The sequence below is a fragment of the Macaca mulatta genome, chromosome X (assembly GCF_049350105.2).
Source record: "Macaca mulatta isolate MMU2019108-1 chromosome X, T2T-MMU8v2.0, whole genome shotgun sequence".
NCBI classification, from domain to species: domain Eukaryota; kingdom Metazoa; phylum Chordata; class Mammalia; order Primates; family Cercopithecidae; genus Macaca; species Macaca mulatta.
Window position 1 is genome coordinate 84,374,828 of NC_133426.1, and position 27,726 is coordinate 84,402,553.

At 40.2% G+C, this 27,726-nt stretch overlaps 1 protein-coding gene and 1 long non-coding RNA gene across 2 annotated transcripts; one reads left to right on the forward strand and one right to left on the reverse strand.

The window, feature by feature from the left end:
* Positions 1-1,506: 1,506 nt before the first annotated feature.
* On the reverse strand, positions 1,507-10,188 carry TAF9B (TATA-box binding protein associated factor 9b). The gene is made up of 7 exons (XM_028841873.2): positions 10,110-10,188; positions 9,400-9,481; positions 8,515-8,651; positions 8,302-8,436; positions 7,466-7,541; positions 5,058-5,168; positions 1,507-3,502 (listed from the first exon to the last, which is right to left on the reverse strand). Exons 1-7 carry the CDS (start codon positions 10,158-10,160, stop codon positions 3,339-3,341), a joined length of 756 nt encoding a protein of 251 aa, XP_028697706.1. The 5' UTR covers positions 10,161-10,188; the 3' UTR covers positions 1,507-3,338.
* Positions 10,189-10,239: 51 nt separating this feature from the next.
* LOC114674660 (uncharacterized) lies at positions 10,240-26,738 on the forward strand. Its single transcript, XR_003725783.2, has 2 exons — positions 10,240-10,366; positions 23,719-26,738. It is a non-coding gene; the product is annotated as an uncharacterized LOC114674660 (long non-coding RNA).
* The last annotated feature ends 988 nt before the right edge of the window (positions 26,739-27,726 follow it).

Here is a 27,726-nt window from a genome sequence, read left to right on the forward strand (position 1 = left end):
CAAAGAAGATAGTAGATAACTTATGTGCATATAAGCTAGAACAGCATAAGGGGCGGGGCATGGTGGCTTATGCCTGTAATCCCAGGACTTTGGGAGGCCGAGACGGGCAGATCACCTGAGGTCAGGAGTTTGGGACCAGTCTGGCTAACATGGTGAAAACCCGTTTCTACCAAAAAGACAAAAATTAGCCGGGCGTGGTGGCGGGTGCCTGTAGTCCCAGCTATTGGGAAGGCTGAGGCAGGAGAATCACTTGAACCCGGGAGGTGGAGGTTGCAGTAAGCCGAGATCACACTACTGCACTCCTGCCTGGGTGACAGAGCGAGACTGCCTCATAACAAAAACCCCACAAAACAGTGTAAGGATGTGCTTTCTAATTTGGAATTATGAATTATTGGTAAAATATTGCAAAGGTATATGCTTTTAAGTTGTAAATTCACCTTTAACCCTAGACTATATATATGTATGTGTTTATATGCAGAAAAAAAAAAATAATCCCCATGTCGTAAGTGAACAAATTGGTTCTTTAGCTCAGCGTTTTCCTGTTTTCTTCTTCATTTCCAAAATTTCCCTCAAGCACAGGGGTTTACACATGATCAAAAAGGAGTATACAATGAAGACACCTTGCTCATTCCCCTACCTACCAGTTTCCCTCCCCAGAAGCAACCTCTGGAAGACCAGTTTCCTTTAATCTAAGGCTACTTAATATACATAAAGAGGCTGGGCGCGGTAGCTTACGCCTGTAATCCCAACACTTTGGGAGGCCGAGGTGGGTGGGTCACGAGGTCAGGAGATCGAGACCATCCTGGCTAACATGATGAAACCCCGTTTCTAAAAATACAAAAAATTAGCCGGGCGTGATGGTGGGCGCCTGTAGTGGCAGCTACTCGGGAGACTGAGGCAGGAGAATGATGTGAACCCGGGAGGCGGAGATTGCAGTGAGCCGAGATGGGCCACTGCACTCCAGCCTGGGCGACTGAGTGAGGCTGCATAAAGAGCATACCATGTGTGTATATCTGTATATAAATATATTAAAATGTAAATGGTGGCATACCTGCTCTTCTGTAGTTCTGATTAGTGTTTTCTTTCCTGCCTCTTGAGTATTCCCTGTCACCTTGGATCCCTTAGACCATAGTGTGCATCATATCTTTCATTCTCCCCCTGCCCCATGCTGGCTATATTCCTATATTCATACTTAGATTATAGACACTTGTTTGCTACCCATAAAAGGAAGAACTAGAGGTAACAGTGTCCTCACCCCATTTACCATCAGCACATATTTTTTAAAAATTCCACCTAGAAGCTGAAGGACAACTGATTTAAACGCATATTTTACTCATTTTCAATTTGCTTCACTATGATGTGTCACATGCTGATTCCAGATAAAAGCAAGTGATTTTCTGATATATAATTAACTGTTAAACAAGTCTTAATGGCTTTTGGCCATCAGAATTACTGGGCTTTGTTATCTCCCTTGAATCCTTTAAGTAAAAAATGAAAGAGCACTGATAAGCTCAAATTTTTATTAATAACCTTGGAACAAATACAATAATTCCTTATAATCATACAGTATTTTACAATTTTGAAAGAATTTTCACATATACCAATTGAACCCTCACAACAGCCCTGTGAGGTAGGCAGGGTAGGTGTTACTTTCCTACTACTAGTGAGGAGAACAAGGCTAAGAGGTGAAGTAAGGTCACACAGTTGGTAAATGATGGAACTAGGACTAGAACCTAGGCCTCCTGACTTGCTGCCTCCCTGAGAACATTCAAGTAATAATATCCTATGCTATATAATGAATATTTATCTCCTATGATGTTGATCAGGTCTGTTTTTATACATTTTACCTGTTTTTATATTACCTTTCCCTAATATCGAAAACACTAAAACTGATGAGACATTTCTTCTCTGTTATTGGACTTTTTCTTAGATATATCAAGCATTATCCTAAGATGAAATTCTGTTTTGAGGATCCTTGGCTATAAATTCTAAATTATGATACGAACACATTTATTTTACAAAATTCTACAAAAGTACATTGAACTTAAGAAAAACAAAACAGGTGTGTTTATATTTGCAAAAGCTTTGCCATCATTCTGTGTAAATGGAAAACAGGGTAAAGTGTTCAGCAACATTACAGTATTATTGGGAAACCTATGCAGAGTGCACATAAATCCAAGTCACATCACACTAATTTCTTTTCCTTGTGGGCCTTATAGAGGATGGAGAACCATCAGCGTCTTACTTTCAGGTTTGATCCCGTCTTATATGTGACATCCTCATGTCAACAAGCTAAAAAACCGATCTGAATTATACCAATGGGGGGCTCAAGCAGCAGTGATCAAAACATAATATGTATGTGGTAAAAAGGAACACTTGTTCTTCAGTGGTTTTGCCTAGGTCCAGTGTAATTACTTATCAAAACATGTTTTAAGCTACAGCATCTCTTGTTAAATTTAGAAATGTGAAACATGTAGTTATCAACTTGGAATACAAGACTAAAACTGAATGTAACCCAAAACTACCTGTCAAGCACAGTAAAGCTTAACAGGCATAAAAACTAAGGTGTAAAACCCAACTGCTCTGATAAGAAGAGTGAAAACCAGCAAATGCAAACCATCAGGTTAAAGTGAATCACAAAACATTAGGCATGTAGAGCATGTTTTAAAAATAGGAAAATGACACTGAGCTGTATTACCAGGAATTATATTTTTAAAATTCCAGGTATGGCCTTTTACATTTAACAGCAATGGAGAGAAACAAGCCTATGGGGGAAGTGCAGAAAATGAATGGGATCCAGAAAAGGAGTTGAGTTTGGGAGTTAAGGAAGGCAAAGAAACAGATACATTCAAAATGGATTTAGAATCTCTCCTCTAAATCCACCCTTTCCAAAAAATGTTTCCTAAATTGAGAGATTTGGTAAAAAAAAAAAAAAGCTAGTGACAGTAACTATATTACCTCATAAAATAAAGTAGTAGTTAAATGTAGATCAGAAATTATGCTGTTAAAGATAAATCTGCTGACCAGGCTGTAGAACCTGAAACTTAAGTGCTGCTATCAGTGATAGAAAGCAGCAAAGTGTCTCAAAAACAGAACTGCCATACTAGGACTCAACATTAATGAAACTATTAAGAAACAAGTACTTAACTGTTTGTAATTGAAGCCTAATGATAAACACATTTGTATGTTTACTAAAGAGATCTAAAAGTTTGATGAAAAATACTGCAGCTACGTTTCAGTCTTAAGATAAAACGAGAAGATCTAGAATATTCTAGTTCAGTACACTGAGTTCAAAACAAACTTTCCTTTTGAAATGCATCTAGACTAGACTATATTCCTTACATAATATCATTGTCATCATCCTCTTCATGCTTTCTCTTCAGCGGGTTTGCTTCATTGGCCGTGTTCTGTGACGAAACCATGTTGGTGGTAATAAGAATATTTTTGGGCCCAATCATTGAAGGATTAATCAGAACATTTTGAACTGCAGTTGCTGCAGGAACTGTAAACAGAGAAGAAAGCCCCCCCAAACCAAGCTATGAATTACCCAGAATCCAAAACATGGTAAAAAGTATACAACAAAGCTGAATGTAATTCTAATACCAATTTCAACAGCATGATGTACAACTATATCATAGAAGAAACACAGGTACCTATACTGCAATGAGTTGAATTTTAAAAAATCTTTATTTTTAATTGGCAAATAATAATTGTATATTTATTTATTGTTAAATTATTAATTTTTTTTTGAGACAGTATCTCGTTCTGTCGTCCAAGCTGGCGTGATCTTGGCTCACTGCAACCTCTGCCTTCTGAGTTCAAGTGATTCTCATGCCCCGGGTTCCCAAGTAGCTGGGATTTTAGGCATGTGCCATCATACCTGGCTAATTTTTGTATTTTCAGTAGAGACAGGGTTTCACCATGTTGGCCAGGCTGGTCTCAAACTCCTGGCCTGAAGTGATCCTCCTGCCTCAGTCTCCCAAAGTGCTGGGATTACAGGTGTGAGCCATCGCACCCTGCCAATAATTGTGTATATTTATGGCATATAATGTGATATTCTGATCTATGTATAGATAAAGATTAAATCAAACATACCTAGTACAAGGTTGAAGAAGTTCTGTTGTATTTTAACAACCTAGAATTTCAATTTAGTCATGGGAAACTGCACTGGACTCATCATGCAACATACTACATAAAGGCCTATGTTCAAGGCCAGGAATCACTTCCCTAATAGGTCAGTATTTTACGTAAGTTATTTATTGTGTGCAGTTAAGTTTCAGAAGATGTGAAATCTAAACATACTTATTAGTAAACTGTGCTGACAGAATTCTACTTATTCCAGCTGTGTGTGTCTGTGTCTGTGTGTGTGTGTGTATCCTATGAACTAAAGGTACAGTTTCATTTGAATTTACATTTATGTTCTGGATTGCATACACATATTCATCACTAAGTTTTGTCGCTTTCTTGAGCTTTCACCTTAACTGCTTTTCCTTGAAGATGCCTTAGATTTGTGGATCCTGTTTAGTTCATGGTGTTCTTTGAAAATCTGATGAACACACTGACTACTCTTTTCCTCCTCCCCAAAACATTACACATATAGTAGTCCCCTGTTATCCGCAGTTTCAGCTACTTGTGTTCAACTGTGATCCAAAAATAGATGAGTACAGTACAGTAAGATACTTCGAGAGAGATCACATTCACATATATTTGATTACAGTATGTTGTTGTAATTGTTTTTTTATTATTGTTAATTTCTTGCTGTGCCTAATTTATAAATTAAACCTCATAATTTAGAAAGTTCATAAATTGAACTTTAAAGGTTGTAAATTTAACGGGGGGTCTTGGAACATAATCCCTCAAGATAAGGGGGGAGACTCTGTAAAATTTCACAGAATTTTAGAGGGCTCATAAGTCCCTCTGAAGAACCCTGATTTGCAGCATTACTGCCACCTTCCTGTTGGGATATTAAAACAATTTACCTCTTGCTATAGGAACACAAATGGTTCTACAATTTCAAATTATTCACAAATTCTGTTCCCTACCCCCGATCACATTACCTGGTTTCACAGGTGTGGACTGAGAAGGTGGAATCTGCACCGTAAATCTTTGGCTTGTCACTGACATTGGAGTTGCAACTTTATTTGGGACAGACACTGTTTGTGGGGTTGCTGTAGTTACAATAAACAGACCATGTTTGTTAGGTGATTTATACACATTTATATTCTACACTCAGCTTACCGCAAACTATCTTCAAAGCAAAGGAAACTAATAAAAGGTAAGGAAAAAGTCATTAAAAATAAGAGCAAAAGAACCTTAAAAAATTTACAAGCTTGCTTAGATGTTACAAAATTCAGTTTAGAATAGTGGTAAAGAATGTTGGCTCTGTAGCCTACCTGCTTGAGTTTGAATTCAGGCTCTCACCTACTAGCTGAGTGTCCCTGGGCAAGTTATTTAAATTTTTGTGCCTCAGTTTTCTCCTCTGTAAAATGGGGGATAATATCACCTATTTCATATAATTCTTGTGAAAATTAAGTAAAACTAATCCCTGTAAAACTCTTCAAACAGCATCTGTTACATAGTAAGCACTGAGGTTTAGCTGGATGAAGACATAAAGATGAGAGTTTAACCTACCAGAATAAAGACCCAGGTTTTCTATTTATTACCTTAGTTGGCACTTTTCATCTTGGTCGCTTGCTGAGAATCAGAAGATGTCATCTATGCCCATGAAACTAAAGCAGAGATCAAATATACCCCTTGAGGTCTCCAGGTGGGCCCAGAAAATTTATTCCCTTTCTGTGTTCGGATACTTAAGCAGAAAAATATCTTGGAGATAACCTAGTCTAAACCCCCAATCATCTAAATTCTACCCATTATTCCAAGGTACAACTCAAATACTACCCCGTTTTATAAAACTTTCCTTAATTTTCTCAGTTAAATGTCTTATATTCTGCCTCTGAAGTTCCCTTAATGTCATAGGAGTCATGATTATTATCTTATCTCACTGACTAGATTACAAGCTTGGTTAACATTTTTCATCCTTGTGAGCACACGGCTCTTTTACCTTGCTCCTAATAGCTACTCAACAAATGTTTGCTTAATAAATGTATTTTGCAAGACTCGAAGACTTAATATATATACTGACATCATTGCTCTCTCAAAAAATACATTTATGGAAATGTATCCATTTCCAATTTTTCATTTGGGGATGCAGGCTATCCAATACATCCCTTCCCCCTGGAACCAGCAGCCTACCCAGAGAGAGAGTTGCTGAGGACACTACAATTATCATTTCTAGAGAAAAAGGTGCAGAAAGTCTAAGGGAAGAAAGCTCAAAGGTACCGAGAAATCTGGGTTTTACTGCTTTCTCTCCCAAACACAGAAGGTGAGACCTTCCTCTAAAATATCTCCATCCCTAAGTAAGTTTTCCCATGTATTAAGGATCAGTCCAAAGAATTTGGTGAAGCGTAATGAAGCAATGTAAGTATTTTATTTTATAAAGAAAAAAGAAAATTCACAGTAGGTGAATGTTTTCTTGGCCTTAGGATTGTTAATACATTTAAGCAGGTATGGAGTTCAGGCTTTAAAACTGAACACATTAGACTGTAGATGGAGCCTCCCCAAATTGAACAGAGTAAATACTCAGGTCTTAAGGTCTATATAGATCATTTTAATTTTTTTTTTTTTGAGACAGAGTCTTACTCTGTCGCCCAAGCTGGAGTGCAGTGGCATGACCTCCGCTCACTGTAACCTCTGCCTCTTGGGTTCAAGTGATTCTCGTTCCTCAGCCTCCCGAGTAGCTGGGATTACAGGCACCCCTCACCATGCCCGGCTAATTTTTGTATTTTTAGTAGAGACGGGGTTTCACCATGTTGGCCGGGCTGGTCTTGAACTCCTGACCTCAAGTGATAGGCCCGCCTCGGCCTCCCAAAGTGCTGGGTTTACAGGCATGAGCCACCGCACCTGGCCAACTCATTTTAATTTTTTTTAAAGTTTAAAACTTGCATCTTTAGGCCTGGCGTGGTGGTTAGTATTAAAAACAGTTTTTTTCTTTGAGATCCTTAAGATTTTTGTACATCTTAATCTTCTACTGTATTCTCTTATCTATTTGGAAATTTAAATTTCTAATAAGCAGTCTACTGCCATAAGTGTGTGTGGCACCTTATAGAAGGCACAAAGTACACAGCTAAGAGTAAACTCCTGTTTTTGGTATCAGAGTTTATACCACCAACAGTGGGGGCAATGTCCAATTTTATACTCATTTGAGATCAGACGTTCCTTGTGGCTTTCTCATTTTGAAAGCCAGTAACATGTATGTTTATAGTTTTATTAGAGGATGAGTAAAATTATTAATAGTAACACATACACAAGAATTTCTGATTCACTTTTTGACTTGCATTATAGTTCAAAACCAAGTGCTGAGGCACTGCTTTACCAGCCAGAAATGCCATTGTCTCCTCTCACTTACCTATAGTAGGAGTAGTAGGTTTGCTACTAACAGCACCAACACTTAATCGTGGAACTAGTCTCCCTTGGTTAGGTCCCTAGGGGATTTAAAAAGCAAATTAATGTTAAGATGTGACACCTAACTTTACCAGGAATGAAATTAGGATTGCTGATGTAAATGATCATGGATAATCCATGGCAAGAAAGTCCTGTTTTTGTTCTCTCAGTGTTCTAAATCCAACATTTAATCTGGGTTTTGCATAAACATATATACATGTCTTTATATAAAAATAGATATGAATACATATATAATCTTATGCAGTATTAAAGTTTAAGATAGAGTCTTATTTGAATGGGGATAACAGCTAACTACTTTGTGATTTGTAATCTTAACTAGTCAATTTCTTAACCCAAAAAAGAATAAAACTCTTATAGTGGAACTTCAGAAAAAAAAGGCAGCCTATTATAGGGAGAACTGTTTCAGTGGTGGGAGAGCTTTAGGTCATATTTCAGAAAGCTGGCCCAATTCCTGATGGTATCATTCCCTCTGTTATTAGGCCTCACTAAAAAACTAAGATATAGTGGAAAGATTGGGAGTTACGAGGTTTGGAATCAGTCCTAGCTTGGCTACCAACTTCACAAATGAGTTCAGGCCCCGCTTCCTGATGTGAAAAATGACTGTTGAATTAAATGAGCACTAAAGGTCCATCTAGCTCAAAAAATTTTTAAAATTAAAAAAATTCTAGTAAGTTATCTTAACCTTTAATCTACTATACTAGCTACAGGAATTTGCTTTTCACAAAGTCCCCTATCATATTCCACCTTTTAAAAAAAGAAAAGTTGACTAAAATTTCTTACCTTTTTAATTAAGGACTTCAGCCTATAGTTTGGAGCTGTTAAGCAGTATCTATCAGGTGGCAGTCTAGGTCCTGCATATGGCTTAATCAGTGGCAAAGGGGTTTGATTTTTCTGCCTTGCGATATCCAGTAAAAACTTAAAAAAAAAATCCTTATTAGAACTACAGTTTAAAAAATTTTAAGTAAAAATAACTTCAAATCCAAGTTTGCTCACATCTCTTGGGGGAGGAGAGGTAAAAGATTGGTCAGCACGACACTGGATTGCCAGTCTCACATCATCTGCATCAACGTTAGGTTTCTTAGCATGGCTCGAATAAATTTTTGCATCATCCAGAATTGTAGTCACATAACCTTTAAGAAAAAAACAATCTTTTCTTAAACATATGAAGACAGCTTAATATTTATGGCTACTTAAAAAAAGTTTCCACTAATTTGTAGACAGTTTATAAATTTTGTGGTTTTTTGTAGAGACAGGGTCTCACTATGTTGCCCAGGCATAACTCAAACTCCTGGCCTCCCGCCTCAGCCTCCCGAAGTGCTGAGATTACAGGTGTAAGCTACTGTGTCCAGCCTAAATGCTGATTTTAATAGGTAATTGTCCTGTCTATATGATCAGTTTTAAACAGATATCACAGTATGAATACTACTGTCCCCTAGCATGAACTCCTTTTTAGCTCTTTAGGCTGAATTCTACGATACTGTTAACATAATTTGGTTGAAAATGTTCTTACAAGGCTGGGCGCGGTGGCTTACGCCTGTAATCCCAGCACTTTGGGAGGCCGAGATGGGCGGATCACTTGAGTCAGTAGTTCGAGGCCTGCCTGGGCAATATGGCGAAACTCCCTTTCTACTGAAAATACAAAACTTAGCCGGGCATGGTGGCAAGTGCCTGTAGTCCCAGCTCAGGAGGTTGAGGCATGAGAATCGCTTGAACCCAGGAGGCGGAGGCTGCAGTGAGCCGAGATCCCGCCACTGCCCTCCAGCCTGGGCAACAGTGAGTCCCTGTCTCAAAAAAGAAAAGAAAAGAAAATGTTCTTACAATAAAAATATCTTTTCTAGTTCACAAGTTAGGCAAGTTTTTGGTGTTTCATTAACTTACGGAAAGCAAATTCCAACATTTGATTTATAACCCTTGGTTCATACTCTGTGATTCCCATATCCTTCAGGATCTGTGCCATCACCTGTGGATTCAAATAAAAACGCCAGATGCAGAATTTGGTACTGGAAATTAAGGCTGGACAGAAGGGTAGTATTTATATTTATGATACAAGGTTCCCCTTCTTTGGGCTCCAAAGTCCTACTCACCCTTGTCCTCCCAAGTGAGTCAGTGATCACACCAAATCGCATAGTATGCTTTTGCAGAAAACTTTTATTTTTATTTTTTGGCGGGGTTGGGGGCGGGGTGGGGGGCAAAGAGAAGACAAGTTGGCTTCCCCAGCAGAGGTAGGGATAGGTCCAGCTGGTTGTCATTTTTGGCTGTGGCGGCGGGATAAGCTAGCATCAGAACCCTGGACGCAGAGTCAGGGCTGGCAGATAGGTAGAGACGAGGGGGCGGCAGGGGCCCGAAGCCCAGGACACAAAGCTGGGCAGCCGTTCCGCAAGCTCCGCTGGACCACGACCCTCTGGCAGAGCTTGGCCCGAGCGGCGAGATAGGGGCCCGGGGGCATCCCCATCACCCTCTCCTCCTGACGACCCTGACCAGACTGAAACGAGCGTGCGAGCCCTCCCTCAGGCCCTCAGCGTGGCCCTGCCTCGCAGGTCCCTGGCTGCACCTGGCTTCGCGCTCCGCCGCTCATCCTTCCCACTTACCAAGGCATCTCTCGGAGCGTTCTTGGGAGGCGCCATCTTGCCCGACTCCATATTATCCAGCCACTCGTCATCGGAGGACAGAGGAGAGAGAGAGGAGCTCGCGGGCTCCTCGCTCAGGCTCCACCCCTGCGGGGAGAGGGAGGAGGGAAGCGGAAGGCGGGGTTACGTGCCAGCCGCGGGGGGCGGGAGTTTCAGCAAGACGCTGGCCAGGGGAAGAGACGCGCTCGGGCGCCGGAACTCAGGATTGGAAGAAGCAGGTAATCCTTCCCCGTGGAGCCTGCTGGGGGCTAAAAGAAGTAGAGGAGCCGAGAAGCTCGACTCCCCAGAGTTGTTCTCCGGCAAAGGGCACCAAATGGGCCAACCTCACCTTTGCGGGGGTCCCTCCTCACACCTCCATGGCTACCACCTTAGCCCCTTTCGGCTTCCCGAAATTCCAGACCCAGTCAATGTTAGGGCTGCTTGGTCCAACACAGTTGGACTCGTTACATTTGAATGTCACATCACCAACGAATACATTTTTAGTATAAGTATATCCCAGATTTGCACAGGCCATACTTATGCTACGAAATAATTGTTCTGATGTTCATATTTAACCGGGTGTCCCGGATTTTTATTAGCTAAATCTGGCAATCCTACCCAATAGCTTGCTGTCCACACAGGATTTTCGTTAGCCCTTGTCACACTCAAAGCCCTACCGTGGCTGCCCATTTCACACTGATGAAAAACTAAAGCCTTCACTCTGCCCGTTAGAGACCCTCTAGCCACTCTTGGCCCCGAGCAGCTTACTGTCTCCCCGCTGAGGCCAACACAGGACCCTTCCTTGCCTCCCAGTTTACACCCTTCCCAGCCCCTCCCCACAGAACTGCCCGAAGGACTCTCGTGAGAACCGACCATCTAGCCCCAGTGACTTTAAAAAAAAGTGCATCAGTTAACTATCTCTGGCTTAAAATGTCGCAGATAACTTACTCTTAACCTACACAAAAACCAACGCCCTAGGATTCTCCATCTCGGGAACAGGAACTCACCCAGGCCAGAAACGGAGCAGGCAGCCATGTTGGTGCTTTCCCTCACAATCCACATTCAATCTAGCAACAAGTGTTGTCCAGGTGACCTCCCAAAGTTCTATCCATGTCTCCACATCTCCATCCAGTGCTACTATGCTAACGAGTCCAAGCCAACATCCTTACTCACCAAGATTACAGATACATGCTCCCCAAATAGTGTCCCCCGACATTCCTTACACAGCTAGACGGACCTTTCGGTCATAAATCCAATCACTGTTTTCCTTAAAACCCTCCAGCGGCTCTCCTCACAAACACATACACAAATACATACTAATTTCCCAGTCTTAGTGGGCCCTTCAGTTTTGCGGAGCAGCTCACCTCATCAGACTCATCAGAATCAGCCGTCCGCCTGGCCGCCATCTTGAAGTTTGGGCAGGAACCCCCAAGAACCAAGTGTTCTCAATACATTGTTTCGAGTGAGAGCACGTGCCCCCACGCTGAGCTAGTGCCTTTCCCCACTCTTACTGTGGCCAACCCCTCTGCAGAACTAACAACAGTCGCTTGCTTTTGAATATTTGCAAGGTACATTTAAAAATAGGTGGAGGCCAGGCACGGTGGCTCACGCCTGTAATGCCAGCGCTTTGGGAGGCCGAGGCGGGCGGATCACTTAACGTCAGGAGTTTAAGATCGGCCTGGCCAACGTGGTGAAATCCTGTCTCTGCTAAAAATACAACATTTAGCCGGGCGTGGCGGCACAAGCCTATAGTCTCAGCTACTCAGGAGGCTGAGGCAGGAGAATAGCTGGAACCCAGGAGGTGGAGGTTGCAGTGAGCCGAGATGGTGCCACTGCACTCCAGCCTGGGCGACAGAGAGACTCCGTCTCAAAAAAAGAAATAAAATAAAATAAAAATACGTGGTATATTTGCAGGGTACAACATTTAAGACTACTTTAAAATACCCTAGTAAAAGAAAGCCTCTCTCACCTGTTCCGGCCACTGATGTCACTTTCACAGAAGGCACCATTGTTTATCAGTTTCTATTCTGTGCAATTTACAAATAGTATCTTGTTTGTATATTTTTCCTCCCACTAGAATGGTACTACAGTCTTAGGGTGACCAACTTGCAGAGAGCCAACCCAGGACCTAGATGTTGTAGATGAAGAAAACCCATAACATATTATAAATAATTGTGCATATGTATCATTACTTAACAATAAGTGTTCACTTGAAATTATGTTTTTATGTATTATTTTCTGTTACATAAGTGCTATTTAAACAAAACACTAAGGCCATTAGTAGTAATTAATAGTAGGATAAGTTAAATAATATGTGTGAGAAAATCTAACAATATTTTTCATTATATTTCTGTCCTCTGCGCAATCTAACTCTTGCACATTTAAATTTTGTACTCTGTATTGTGTATTCTTTATATACAGAAATATAAGACTTTTAAAAGGAATGTAAATACAATAAGACAAACAGCTATCTATATTTTTAATTTTTCTGTGTATATAGTAAGTATATGTATTTATGGGGTACATGAAATGTTTTGATGCTTGCATGCAATGTGAAATAATCACATCATGGAAAATAGGGTATCCGTCTCTTCAAGCATTTATTGTTTGTGTTATAAGCAATCCAATTGCACTCTTTGTTATTTTAAAATTTACAATTAAGTTATTATTGACTATAGTCACCCTGTTGTGCTAGCAAATGCCAGGTTTTATTCATTGTTTCTATTTTGTTGTACACATAAACATACCTGCTATCCCACTATCCTTTCCAGCCTGTGGTAACCATCTTTCTACTCTGTGTGTCCATGAGTTCAATTGTTTTGAGTTTTGGATCCCACAAATAAGTGAAAACATGTGATGTTTGTATTTCTGTCCTTGGCTTATTTCACTTACCATAATGACTTTTGGTTCCATCCTTGTGGTTGCAAATAACAGGATCTCATTCTTTTTTATGGCTGAATAGTACTCCATTGCGTATAAGTCCCACATTAAAAAATTTTTTTATTTTATGTTCAGGGGTATATGTGCAGGTTTGTTATATAGGTAAACTTGTGTCACAGGGGTTTGTCATACAGATTATTTTGTCACCCTAGTACCAAATAGTTATTTTTCCTAATCCTGTTCCTCCTCTTACCCTTCAATCTTAGGTAGGCCCCAGTGTCTGTTGTTCCCCTCTTTGTGTCCATGAGTTCTCATCATTTACCTCCCACTTATGAGTGAGAACATGTGGTATTTGGTTTTCCGTTCCTGCGTTAGTTTGCCAAGGATAATGGCCTTCAGCTCCATCCATGTTCCCAGAAGACCTAATCTTGTTCATTTTTATGGCTGCATAGTATTCCATGGTGTATATGTACCACATTTTATTTATCCAATCTGTCACTGATGGGCATTTAGGTTGATTCCGTGTCTTTACTATTGTGCATAATGCCACAATGAACATTCACATGCATATATATATATGTGTGTGTGTGTGTGTGTGTGTATATATTTAGATGAAGTCCTGCTCTGTTGCCCAGGCTAGAGTGTAGTGATGTGATCTCGGTTCATTGTAACCTCTGCCTCCCAGGTTCAAGTGATTTCCAGCTAATTTACGTATTTTTTTTTAGCAGAGACAGGGTTTCATCATGTTGGCCAGGCTGGTCTCGAACTTCTGACCTCAAGTGATCCACCTGCCTCGGCCTCCCAAAGTGCTAGGATTACAGGTATCCACTGCACCTGGCTTGTATTTGTCTTTATGGTAGATGATTTATATTCCTTTGGGTATATACCCTGTTATGGGATTGTTGGGTACAATGGTAGTTCTCTTTTTAGCTCTTTGAGGAATTGCCACACTGCTTTCCAGAATGGCTGAACTAATTTACACTACCTCCAACAGTGTATAAGCATTCCCTTTTCTCTGCAACCTTGCCAACACCTGTTATTTTTTGACTTCTTTTTATTTGAGCCTGGGTCTCACTCTGTCACCCTGGATGGACTACAGAGGCACGCTCACAGCTCATTGCAGCTTTGACCTCCTGGGCTCAAGCGATCCTCCCACCTCAGCCTCCTTAGTAGATGGGACTATAGGTGTGTGCCACCATGTCCAGGTAATTTTGGTACTTTTTGTAGAGGTGGGGTTCTGCCATGTTGCCCAGGCTTGTCTCTAACTCCTGGACTCAAGCAATCTGCCCACTTCAGCCTCCCAAAGTGCTAGGATTACAGAAATAAGCTACTGTGCCTGGCCTGACTTTTTAATAACAGCCATTCTGACTGGTGTGAAATGGTATGTCATTGTGGCTTTGATTTGCATTTCTCTAATGATCAGTGATATTGAGCTTTTCTCATATACATGTTGGCCACATGTATGTCTTCTTTTGAAAAGTATCAGTTTAAGGCCGGGGGCGGTGGCTCAAGCCTGTAATCCCAGCACTTTGGGAGGTCGAGACGGGCGGATCACGAGGTCAGGAGATCGAGACCATCCTGGCTAACCTGGTGAAACCCCGTCTCTACTAAAAAAAAATACAAAAAACTAGCCGGGCGATGTGGCGGGCGCCTGTAGTCCCAGCTGCTCGGGAGGCTGAGGCAGGAGAATGGCGTGAACCCGGGAGGCGGAGCTTACAGTGAGCTGAGATCTGGCCACTGCACTCCAGCCTGGGCGACAGAGCGAGACTCTGTCTCTGAAAAAAAAAAAAAAAAAAAAAGAAAAGTATCAGTTTATATCCTTTGCCCACCTATTGATGGGGTTGTTTTTTCTTGTGCATTTGTTTAAGTTGCTTAGAGATGCTGGATACTAGACCTTTGTCAGATGCATAGTTTGCAAATACTTTCTCCCATTCTGTAGGTTGTCTGTTTACTCTGTTGATCGTTTCTTTTGCAGTGCAGAAGCTCTCAAGTTTAATTAGATCCCATCTGTCAATTTTTGCTTTTGTTGCAATTGCTTTTGGCATCTTTATTATGAATCTTTGCTCATTCCTATGTCCAGAATGGCATTGCCTGGGTTGTCTTCCAGGATTTTTATAGTTTTGAGTTTTACATTTAAGTCTTTAATCCATCTTGCATTGATTTTTGTATATGGTATAAGAAAGGGGTCCAGTTTCAATCTTTTGTCTATGGCTAGCCAGATATCCCAGCACCATTTATTGAATAGGGAGTGCTTTCCCCACTGCTTGTTTTTGTCAGCTGTGTTGAAGATCAGATGGTTGTAGGTGTATGAGCTTATTTCTGGGTTCCCTATTTTGTTCCATTGGTCTATGTGTCTGTTTTTGTATCAGCACCGTGCTATTTTGATTACTGTAGTCCTGTAGTATAGTTTGAAGTCAGGTAACATGATGCCTCCAGCTTTGTTCTCTTTGCTTAGGATTGCCTGGGCTTTTAGGGCTTTTTTTTTTTTTTTTTTTCCCCAGATGAATTTTAAAATAGTTTTTTTGGCCAGGCGTGGTGGCTCATGCCTGTAATCCCAGCACTTTGGGAGGCCGGGGTGGGCGGATCACCTGAGGTCAGGAGTTCAAAACCAGTCTGGCCAACATGGCGAAACCCCCTTTTAGTAGAGATTTTTAGTCTCTACTAAAAATACAAAAATTAGCTGGGTGCAGTGGTGGGCACCTGTAATCCCAGCTACTTGGGAGACTGAGGCAGGAGAATCGCTTAAACCCGGGAGGTGGAGGTTGCAGTGAGCTGAGATCATGCCATCGTACTCTAGACTGGATGACAGAGCAAGACTCTGTCTCAAAAAAAAAAAAAAAAAAAAAAGTAAATTTTTTTCTAGTTCTGTGAAGAATGTCATTGGTGGTTTGATAGGAATAGCATTGAATCTGTAAATTACTTTGGGCAATATGGTCATTTAAACAATATTGATTCTTCCTATCCATGAACATGGAATGTTTTTCCATTTGTTTGTATCATCTCAGATTTCTTTGAGCAGTGTTTTGGAGTTCTGATTGTAGAGATCTTTCACCTCACTGGTTAACTATATTCCTAGGTATTTTATTCTTTTTGTGGCAATTGTGAATGGCATTGTATTCCTAATTTGGCTCTTGGCTTCACTGTTGTTGGTGTATAGAAATGCTAGTGATTTTTGTCCATTGATTTTTGTATCCTGAAACTTTGCTGAAGTTGTTTATCAGCTAAAGGAGCTTTTGGCCTGAGACTATGGATTTTCTAGACACAGAATCATGTCATCTGCAAACAGGGACAGTTTGACGTCCTCTCTTCCTATTTGGATGCCCTTTGTTTCTTTTGCCTGATCGCTCTGGCCAGGAATCCAATACTATGTTGAATAGGAGTGGTGAGAGAGGGCATCCTTGTTTCGGTACCACATTTTCTTTATCCATTCAGCTGTTGATGGACACTTAGATTGCTTCCAAATGATGGCTATTGTGAAGAGTGCTGCAATAAACATGGGAGTGCAGACATCTCTTTGATATATGGATTTTCTTTCTTTTGGGTATACCCAGCAGTTGGATTGCTGGATTACATGGTAGTTATATTTTTGTTTTTTTGAGGAACCTCCAAACTCTCCTTTATAGTGGTTGAGTATTAATAATTTACAATCCCACCAACAGTGTAGGGGACTCTCTTTTTTTCACACCCTCGTCAGCATTTGTTACTGCCTGTCTTTTGTATAAAAACCATTTTAACTGGAATGAGATAATATCTCATTGTAGTTTCGATTTGTATTTCTCTGATGGTTAATGATGTCAAACACCTCTTCATGTACGTTTTCTATTTTTTGTGTCTTCTTTTGAGAATGTCTATTCAACTATTTTGCCTATTTTTAAAAATCAGATTATTAGATTATTTTCCTATAGAGTTGTTTGACCTTCTTATATTGTCTGGTTATTAATCCCTTGTCAGATGGGTAGTTTGCAAATATTTTCTCCTATTCTGTGGGTAGTCTCTTCACTTTGTTGCATCATTTGCTGTACAGGAGCTTTTTAACTTGATGTGATCTCATTTGCCTATTTTTGCTTTGGTTGCTTGTGCTTGTGGGGTATTACTCAAGAAATCTTTGCCAAGATTGATGGCTTTTGGAGTTTCTCCAATATTTTGTTTCAGTAGTTTCATAGTTTCAGGTTTTAGATTTAGGTATTTAATCCGTTTTGTTTATTTATTATTATTTTTTTTTTGAGACGGAGTCTCGCTTTGTCGCCCAGGCTGGAGTGCAGTGGCCGGATCTCAGCTCACTGCAAGCTCCGCCTCCCGGGTTTACGCCATTCTCCTGCCTCAGCCTCCCGAGTAGCTGGGACTACAGGCGCCCACCACCTGGCCCGGCTAGTTTTTTGTATTTTTTAGTAGAGACGGGGTTTCACCATATTAGCCAGGATGGTCTCGATCTCCTGACCTCGTGATCCGCCCGTCTCGGCCTCCCAAAGTGCTGGGATTACAGGCTTGAGCCACCGCGCCGGCCTTTAATCCGTTTTGATTTGATTTTTGTATATGGCAAGAGATGTATGAGTCTAGTTTCATTCTTCTGCATATGGATATTCAGTTTTCCCAGCATCATTTATTGAAGAGAGTGTCTTTTTCCCAGTGTATGTTCTTGGCACCTTTGTCAACAATGAGTTCACTGTATTTGTGTGGATTTGTTTCTGGGTTTTATATTTTGTTCCATTGGTCTATGTGTCTGTTTTAATGCCACTACCAGGCTGTTTTGGTAACTGTAGCTCTGTAATATAATTTGAGGTCAGGTAATGTGATTCCTCTAATTTTGTTCTTATTGCTTAGGACAGCATTGGCTATTCTGGAGTTTTATTGGTTCTATAAACATTTTAGGATTTTTTTTTTCTGTTTCTGTGAAGAATGTCCTTGGTATACTGATGGAAATTTTATTGAATCTGTAGATTGCTTGTACCTTACAGATCTCCTGGCCGATAAGGTTTTCTCTGAAAAGTTTGGTGCCACATGTATTGCAGCTCCATTGTATGTTATTTGTTTCTTTCCTCTTGCTGCTTTTATGATCCTTTGTTTGTCCTTGACCTTTGGGGTTCTGATGATTAAATGCCTTGACATAGTCTTCTTTGGGTAGTGATATGGTTTGGCTGTGTCCCCAACCAAATCTCATCTTGAATTGTAACTCCCACATTTCCCACGTGTCATGGGAGGAACCTTGTGGGAGGTGACTGAATTATGGGGATGGGTCTTTCCTGCACTGTTCTTGTGAGAGTGAATGAGTTTCATGAGATCTGAATGTTTTAAAAATCTAGGGTTTTTCTGCACAAGGTCTTTCTTTTTCCCTGCTGCCATCCATGTAAGATGTGACTTGCTCCTCCTTGCCTTCTGCCATGATTGTGAGGTCTCCCCAGCCACGTGGAACTGAGTCCAATTAAACCTCTTTCTTTTGTAAACTGCCCAGTCTCGGGTATGTCTTTATCAGCAGTGTGAAAATGGACTAATACAATAAATTGGTACCAGAAATGAGGTGCTGCTGAAAAGATACCCAAAAATGTGGAAGTGACTTTGGAACTGGGTAACAAGCTGAGGTTGGAACAGTTTGGAGGGCTCAGAAGAAGACAGAAAAAACGTGGGAAAGTTTGAAACTCCCTAGGGACTTGTTTAATGGCTTTGCCCAAAATGCTGATAGCAATCTGGACAAGAAAGTCCAGGCTGAGGTGGTCTCAGATGGAAATGAGGAACTTGTTGGGAACTGGAGCAGAGGTGACTCTTGTTATGTTTTAGCAAAGAGACTTGGTGTAATTTTGCCCCTGCCTTAGAGATTTGTGGAACTTTGAACTTGAGAGAGATGATTTAGGGTATCTGGCAGAAGAAATTTCTAAGCAGCAAAGCATTCAAGAGATGACTTGGGTGCTGTTAAAGGCATTCAGTTTTATATGGGAAGAAAAGCATAAAACTGGAAAATTTGCAGCCTTACAATGCCATAGAAGAGAAAATCCCATTTTCTGAGGATAAATTTAAGCCCACTGAAAAAATCTGCATAAATAACAAGGGGCTGAATGTTAATCCTCAAGACAATGGGGAAAATGTATCTAGGGCATGTCAGAGGTCTTCAGGGCAGGCCCTCCATCACAGGCCCAGAGGCCTAGGAGGAAAAAGTAGTTTTGTGGGCCAGGTCCAGGGTCCCAGTGCTGTGTTCAGCCTAGGGACTTGGTGCCCAACATCCCAGCCACTCCAGCCATGGGTGAAAGGAGTCAATGTAGAGCTTGGGCTGTGGCTTTAGAGGGTTCAAGCCTCAAGCCTTGCCACATGGTATTGAGACTGCAAGAGCACAGAAGTCAAGAATTGAGGTTTGGGAACCTCTGCCTAGATCTCAGAGGATGTATGGAAATGCCTGGATCCCCAGGCAGAAGTTTGCTGCAGGCGCAGAGCTGTCATAGAGAATCTCTGCTAGGGCAGTGTGGAAGGGAAATGTGGCGTTGGAGCCTTCTCATGGAGAACCTCTTGCTAGAGCAGTATGGGAGGGAAATGTGGGGTCAGAGCCCCCACAAAGAGTTCCTACTGGGGCACCACCTGGTGGAGCTATGAGATGAGGGCTACTGTCCTCCAGACCCCAGAATGGTAGATCCACTGACAACTTGTACTGTGTGCCTGGAAAAGCTGCAGACACTCACTGCCAGCCTGTGAAGGCAGTTGGGAGGGAGGCTATACCCTGCAAAGTCACAGGGCTAGAGCTACTCGCTACCCAAGACCATGGAAACTCATCTTTTGCATCAGTGTGACCTGGATGTGAGACATAGAGTCAAAGGAGATCATTTTGGACCTTTAAGATTTGTCTGCCCTGCTGGATTTTGGATTTGCATGGGGTCTATAGCCCCTTTCTTTTGGCCAATTTCTCCCATTTAGAATGGCTGTATTTACCCAATGCCTGTACCTCCATTGTATCTAGGAAGTTAGTAGCTTGCTTTTTATTTTTCAGGCTCATAGGCAGAAGGGACTTGCCTTGTCTCAGTTGAGACTTTGGACTGTGGACTTTTGAGTTAATGCTGAAATGAGGTAAGACTTTGGGGGACTGTTGGGAAAGCATGATTGGCTTTGAAATGTGAGGATATGAGATTTGGAAGGGGCCAGGGTTGGAATGATATGGTTTGGCTGTGTCCCCACCCAAATCTCATCTTGAATTGTAACTGCCACAATTCCCACGTATTGTGCGTGGGACCCAGTGGGAGGTAATTGAATCATGGGGGCTGGTCTTTCCCCTGCTGTTCTCACAATAGTGAATAAGTCTCAGGAGATCCGATGGTTTTATCAAGAGGAGTTCCCCTGCACAATCTCTGTCTTTGCTTGCTGCCATCCATGTAAGACATGACTTGCTCCTTCTTGCCTTCCACCTTGATTGTTAGGCCTCTGCAGCCACGTGGAACCATAAGTCTATTAAACCCCTTTCTTTTGTAAATTGCCCAGTCTCGGGTATGTCTTTATCAGTGGTGTGAAAATGACTAATAGACCTTCTTAAGTTAATTTTTAGGTATTTAAATTTATTTGTGGCAATTTTAAATAGGATTACTTTTTTTGTTTATTTCTTATTCACATTGTTTACTGTTGGTATATAGAAATGCTACTGATTTTTGTGTGTTGATTTTGTATTATACAACTTTACTGAATTTGTCAGTTCTGATGGTTTTTTGATGGAATCTTTAGATTTTTCCAAATATAGGATTATATCATCTGCAAACAAGGATAATTTGACTTCTTCCTTTTCAATTTGGATGCCCTGTATTTCTTTCTCTTCTCTGATTGCTCTAGCAAGCACTTCCAGTACTATGGTGAATAACAGTAGTGAAAGTGGGCATCCTTATCCTGTTCCATATCTTAGAGGAAGGGCTTTAAGTTATTTCCCATTTAGTATGATACTATCTATGGGTCTGTCATATATGGGTTTTATTATGTTGAGGTATGTTCCTTCTATACCCAGTTTTCTGATGGTTTTTGTCCTGAAGGGATGTTGAATTTTATCAAATGCTTTTTCACCATCAATTGAAATAATCATATAGTTTTCATTCTTTATTTTGTTGCTAAGATCTATCACGTTGATTGATTTGTGTTTGTTGAACCAGTTTTTCATCCCAGGGATAAATCCCACTTGATCGTGATGAATTATCTTCTTAATGTTTTGTTTAACTTGGTTTGCTAGTATTTTGTTGAGGATTTATGCATGAATATTCATCAAAGATATTGGCCTGTAGTTTTCTTTTTTTGAAGTGTCTTTGTCTGGTTTTGGTATCAGAGTAATACTGGCCTCGTAGAAAAGAGTTTGATGGTGTTCTATCCTCCTCTGTTTTTTGAGAATAGTTTTAATAGAATTGGTATTAGTTCTTTAAATATTTCATAGAATTAATCAGTAAAGCCATCAGGTCCTGGGCTTTTCTTTTGTGGGAGACTTTTTATTATATCTTTGATCTCATTAGACTAATATTCTAAGTGAAGTAACTTAGGAATGGAAAACCAAACATCATATGGCCTTTAATTATCATTGACCTTAAAGACTGCTTTTTTTTTTCATATTCCTTTAGACAAGTCAGACTGTGAAAAATTTGCTTTAACTGTAACTTCCATTAATAATTCAGCTCCTGCAGCTAGATATCAATGGAAAGTTTTACCTTAAGGAATGATTAACAGTCCTACTATTTGTAAGTTGTTTGTCGGTACTGTGTTACAACCTATCCAACAGACTTTTAAAAATAATTACATTCTTCATTATATGGATGATATACTGATTGCTGCCCCCACTAAAGATGAATTAATTCAATGTTTTACTTCTTTAAAATTAGCTGTTGCCAATGCAGGACTCCACATCGCTCCTAATAAAATTCAACAAGCCACTACTTTTCTGTACTTAGGAATGCGGCTAGAAGCTCACTCCATGAAGCCCCCAAAAGTCCAACTTTGTACTGACAATTTAAACACCTTAAATTATTTTCAAAAATTACTAGTGACATCAACTATCTCAGACCAACCCTAGGCATCCCTACTTATGCATTATCTCATCTATTTGCTACTTTATCAGGAGATACAGATTTAAACAGTCCTCACTGTCTATCTGAACCAGCAAAACAAGAGTTGTCTTTTGTAGAACAAAGAGTGAGAGAGGCACAAGTCTCTCGTATTGACCCAAATTTGCCTTTACAATTTTTAGTTTTTCCTTCCATGCACTTTCCTACGGGACTTACAGTACGAGATGATTCTCTAGTTGAAAGGGTATTTCCTCCTAATTCGGCCTCTAAAACTCTTTCATTATATCTTGATCAAATGGCCACTTTGATTGGGTTAGGATGTCAACATATCACTAAAATTTCTGGCTTTGATCCAAACATTATTGTGGTCCATTTGTCAAAAAATGAAGTTAAAACTGCCTTTTCTACATCTTTGTGCTGGCAGACTAATCTGGCTGACTTCACTGGCACTATTGATAATCATTTGCCTAAGTCAAAATTCTTTCAATTTCTGTGAAATACTTCCTGAATTCTACCAAAACTTACTAGTTCATCACCACTAGAGGCAGCTGTTACCATTTTTACTGATGGATCCAGTAATGGAAAGGCAGGGTATGTAGGACCAAAAGATAAAGTCGTTTCTACTCCATTCACTTCTCCTCAAAAAGCCGAGTTGTTTGCTGTTATCTCTGCATTACAGGATTTTGATCAGCCTCTTAATATTGTCTCTGACTCAGCTTATGTAGTCCATGCCACTAAGGCAATAGAAACAGCTACCACCAAAAGTATTACTGATACTAATCCATTTTCCTTGTTCCCTTTGTTACAAAAAAAGTCAGAAACTGAAATCACCCTTTTTTCATCACTCACATTTGATTTCATACTAATTTGCCTGGACCTTTATCCAGTGGTAATCATAACGTTGATACTATAGTTTCTCTAGCCATTATAGATGCAGAACAATTTCATCAACTCACCCATACTAATGCCTCAGGTCTTAAACATAAATATTCTCTCATTTGGAAACAAGCTAAAGAAATTGTACAACACTGTTCTCAGTGTCAGGTTCTTATCTTACCCACATAATCTCCTGGAGTTAATCCCCAAGGCCTTTCTCGTAATGCTATTTGGCAAATGGATGTTACTCATGTTCCTTCTTTTGGAAAATTAGCTTATGTGCATGTCGCAGTTGACACCTTTTCCAGTTTCATCTGGGCTACCTGTCAAACTGGAGAAGCCACTTCTCACATTAAAAAACATATGTTTTCATGTTTTGTGGTTATGGCAATTACTAGTGAGCTCAAAATAGACAATGGTCCAGCCTATTGCAGTAAAGCTTTTAAAAATTGTCTTGATCAGTGGCATATTAAACATATTACTGGTATCCCTTGTAACCCACAAAGCCAAGCTATTGTAGAAAGAACTAACAAAACTTTAAAATTACAATTACTGAAACAAAAAGAGGGGAATAAGGAGTTGTCTATCCCTCACATACAACTAAACTTGGAATTGCTCACATTAAATTTTCTTAATATTCCTAAATCTAGTTCTGTTACTGCTGCTGAAAAACATTTCTCTGGTAACTGTCCCACGGTAAACCAAGGAAGGGAAGTATGGTGGAAAGATGTTCAATCTAATATGTGGTCAAAAGGTTCTATTTTAACATGGGGAAGAGGCTATGCTTGTGTTTTCCCATGTGAACATTAATCTCCTGTTTGGATTCCTGCTAGACACCTGAAATTGTGTCCTGAAGATGCATGCAACAACAAGACAGAGAAATTTGCTGAAAAAAATGCCACAGCAGGAAACAACTAACACATCCAATCATCAAAAAGAAGAAAATGACCACGCTAACTCCTTTACAACAGACAATCCAGTCAGTCATCCTGAACAACTTGTCTGCAGCGATCCAGGTCTGGCTCAACCTCTGCCTCCTCCTGATGACACTGATCCTTCTACCATCTGTCACCCCACAGACTGTTGAAAACCATACATATTGAGCCTGTATTCCTTTTCCTCTTCTTATTCGAGCCATGACATGGATGGACACCCCTATCGAGGTCTATGTTAATGATAGTATTTGGATGCCTGGTTCTGTAGATGATCGTTGTCCTGCCCAACCTTCAGAATAAAGAACCCCTTTCAATATCACTTTAAGTTTTAGGTATCCACCTTGTGCCTGGGACCCACTAATGGATGTCTCTCATTAGATATTCAAATTTGGGCAGTTACACTACAATCTAGTCACTCTGTCCCTCCTTTAGGACACTTGGTATCAGGGCTCTCATTAAAACCTCTAAGACGGATCAAAATAAGAATCACTGATTATATTCACACATCCCAATATGAGCCTTTAGGACCTGCGTGTCCCCTGAACTTGTCTTCAAATGCTGACAAATTAATATGGAAGGATTGTGTTAGTTCAGAAGGAACTGTGTTATTTAATTCTTCTCACTACACCATTGCTGATTGGGCTCCTAAAGGTCATATTACTAATGATTGCTCTCAAAGTCACAGAGATTATCAATATTTTCTCCATGATATTACTTATCAAAAAAGTAATGATAATCCTCCCCTATTATATCGTATGTTTAACTCCTTTTTTCCTTTTAAGTGGAAAGGGGCAGGGGTTGCCCCTCCAAAGCCAAGGCTCATTGTTCCCCACTTAGGACCTGAACATTCAGAATTGTGGAGATTAACCATAGCTATGACTGGTATGAGACTTTGGGCTGGAGAAAGTGCTATAAGTAAATCCACCTAGTCACCTTGAAAACTAAGACAACAGACTGATTTACACTACTATTTACACACAGCCAAAAATATCACTATGGCAGTCATCAAAAGGTCAATTCAAAGACGGGACAGTAAAGATTATGAGAACTTCTACCCCCCTGTTGCTAATGTCCCCCCACCACCTCTCATTCAACCTATTCCCCCCACTCCACATTCACAAAAAAGAGTACCATCCCAAAATATATATACTGTCTATATGGAGTCCAATAAAACTATCCCACTTAAAAGTTGTGTTAAACCACCATATATGTTATTAGTACAAAAGATGCATATTATTTAAAAAAAAATTACCTGTGTAAATTGTTACTTGTATACTTGTATTGACTCATCCTTTAATCAATACCATAGTATTTTAATAGTCAGAGTCAGAGAAGGTATTTGGCTCCCTGTAGCCTTACATAGGCCTTGGGAATCTTCCCCTTCTATCCATGTTATTAACAATATTCTACAAAAATTTCCTAGAAGGAGTAAATGATTTATTTTTACATTAATTGCAGTAATAATGGGCTTGATTTCTGTTACTGCGACTGCTGCTACTGCTGGAGTTGCATTACATCAATCTATTCAAACTGTTCATTTTGTGGATAAATGGCAAACAAATTCTACTCAAATGTGGAACTTTCAGTCAGGTATTGATCAAAAATTGGCCAATCAAATTAATGACCTAAGACAAGCTGTTATATGGATGGGAGATAGAATTATGAGTTTAGAACATAGATTAAAAATGCAATGTCATTGGAATACTTCTGGTTTTTGTATAACTCCATTTCAATATAATGAGTCTGTTCACAATTGGGAATTGGTAAAATGCCATTTACAAGGAAGTGAAGGTAATTTAAGTTTAGACATAAGCAAACTAAAAGAACAGATTTTTGAGGCCTCTCAAGCACACGTAACTGCTTTACCCAGTGCTGAAGTTTTAGACGGTATCTCTGAGGGGTTATCTAATCTCAACCCCATTCAATGGGTAAAATCTTTGGGAGGATCCACTATCGTTCATTTTGTTCTGTGTATAATTTGTGCTATTGGTTTATTGTTCATGTGTAAAATTGGAAAAAGTATTCTTCAATCTAGTCGTAATCAGTGCCAAGGTATGGAAAAAGTATTCTTCAATCTAGTCGTAATCAGTGCCAAGGTATGATTGCTATGGTTCATTTAAATCAGAGAAAAGGGGGAGATGTAGGGATAAGCCCCTGAAACTATTGCTACGGAATAAAAGATGAAATGCTCCTGATTGTTGTAAATACAAAATTGAATGCAGGATTGTGTAAAGACAATGCCAGGTTGGACTGCCAGAATGAGCCAACAGCACATGATGTGCTTTCCCCTGCAGAGAGCCTGTGAACGGACGTGCAGTCAGGGAGGTTTCACATCACTAAGATTCCTATCCCAGAAAAGCAGATGTTCATAGCTCTGGGAATGGAATGTGACCCTTGTGGAGAGGCTATAAACACATGCATGAGAGGCACCTGTCCTTATGGATAAGCTAGGGCTATAAATGCCGTCATCTTGCCACGGCTCTTCTAGATCTCTTTAGGGTTAAGGCATACTCCCTTCTGAGAATTTCTGGTCTAAATGGTTGTCTAGCTTCACATCCTGTTGCTGTGGATTGTTTGTAACCAGCTTTTGCTGTAACTGTTACTGCTGATTAATATCTGGCTAATCATAGGTTATGGAAAGACTATGTTTCTGTTTTAAGTCTCTGTTAGAAATTATTGATGTACACACTATATTGTAAATTCTTATCTCTGTATACTTTACTTCTGCATACAGATGTTATGTTAAAGAATTACTTCATCCCCATGTGACCATCTAACCTCATAATCAAACGACCCTAAATCCCTCACTAACCTACCCCCGCCCTCACTGAATATAATAATAAATGCTGGTATATCCAGTGCATTGGTGGCACCATGGGACCAGAAGGCGGTGACCCCCCTGGACCCAGCTTTCACTATCTTGTGTGTGTCTATTATTTCTTGACCTGCCGATCCACCTGGGAACAAAGAAAGAGCCCCGTTGCATTGCAGGCTGCTGGCCAGATCCTGCAATATTCAGTCCCATCCAGGTTGCTGTGAATGCCATTAATTCATTCCTTTATGGCTGAGTAGTATTCGATCATATACATATATACCACAGTTTCTTTAACCACTTGTTGATTGTTGGGCATTTGGGCAGGTTCCATATTTTTGCAATTGTGAGTTGTGCTGCTATAAACATACTGAAATTGAGTGTATTCAGACAATTTCACAGGCTGATAGTTAACTCTAAAAATAGAATACGGGCTCAAACAAATGTTAGTCCTCAATGGAATAAGTGAGGTTGAAACTCGGTCTAATGTATAAGGAAATCATACCATATGAATGACCTAGTGGTTTAAAATAATTAAAAAAAAAAATTTCCATAGGTTATTGGGAAGCAGGTGGTGTTTGGTTACTTGAGTAAGTTCTTTAGTGGTGATTTGTGAGATTTTGGTTTACCCATCACCGGAGCAGTATACACTGCACCCTATTTGCAGTTTATCCCTTTCCCCCTGAGTCCCCAAAGTCCATTGTGTCATTCTTATGCCTTTGCATCCTCATAGCTTAGCTCCCACTTATAAGTGAGAATATAAGATGTTTGGTTTTCCATTCCTCAGTTATTTTACTTAGTATAATAGTCTCTAATCTCATCCAGGCCTTGATATTGAGTTTTTTTTTTTTTTTTTTTTTTTTAAGAAATATCCATACTGTTTTCCATAGTGGCTTTAATAATTTGTGTTTCTACCAGCAGTGTATGGAGTTTACTTTTCTTGAGAGACGGTGGATCATGGCAGATGAGAGGCAGGAATAGATTGCAGCTCTGGATAGAGCAGCATTGTGGAGGCTTGCATTGTGAATTTTAGCTCCAGATCGACTACAAGGACAAAACAGCAATCCTGAGAGGACCCACAGACCCTCTGAAGG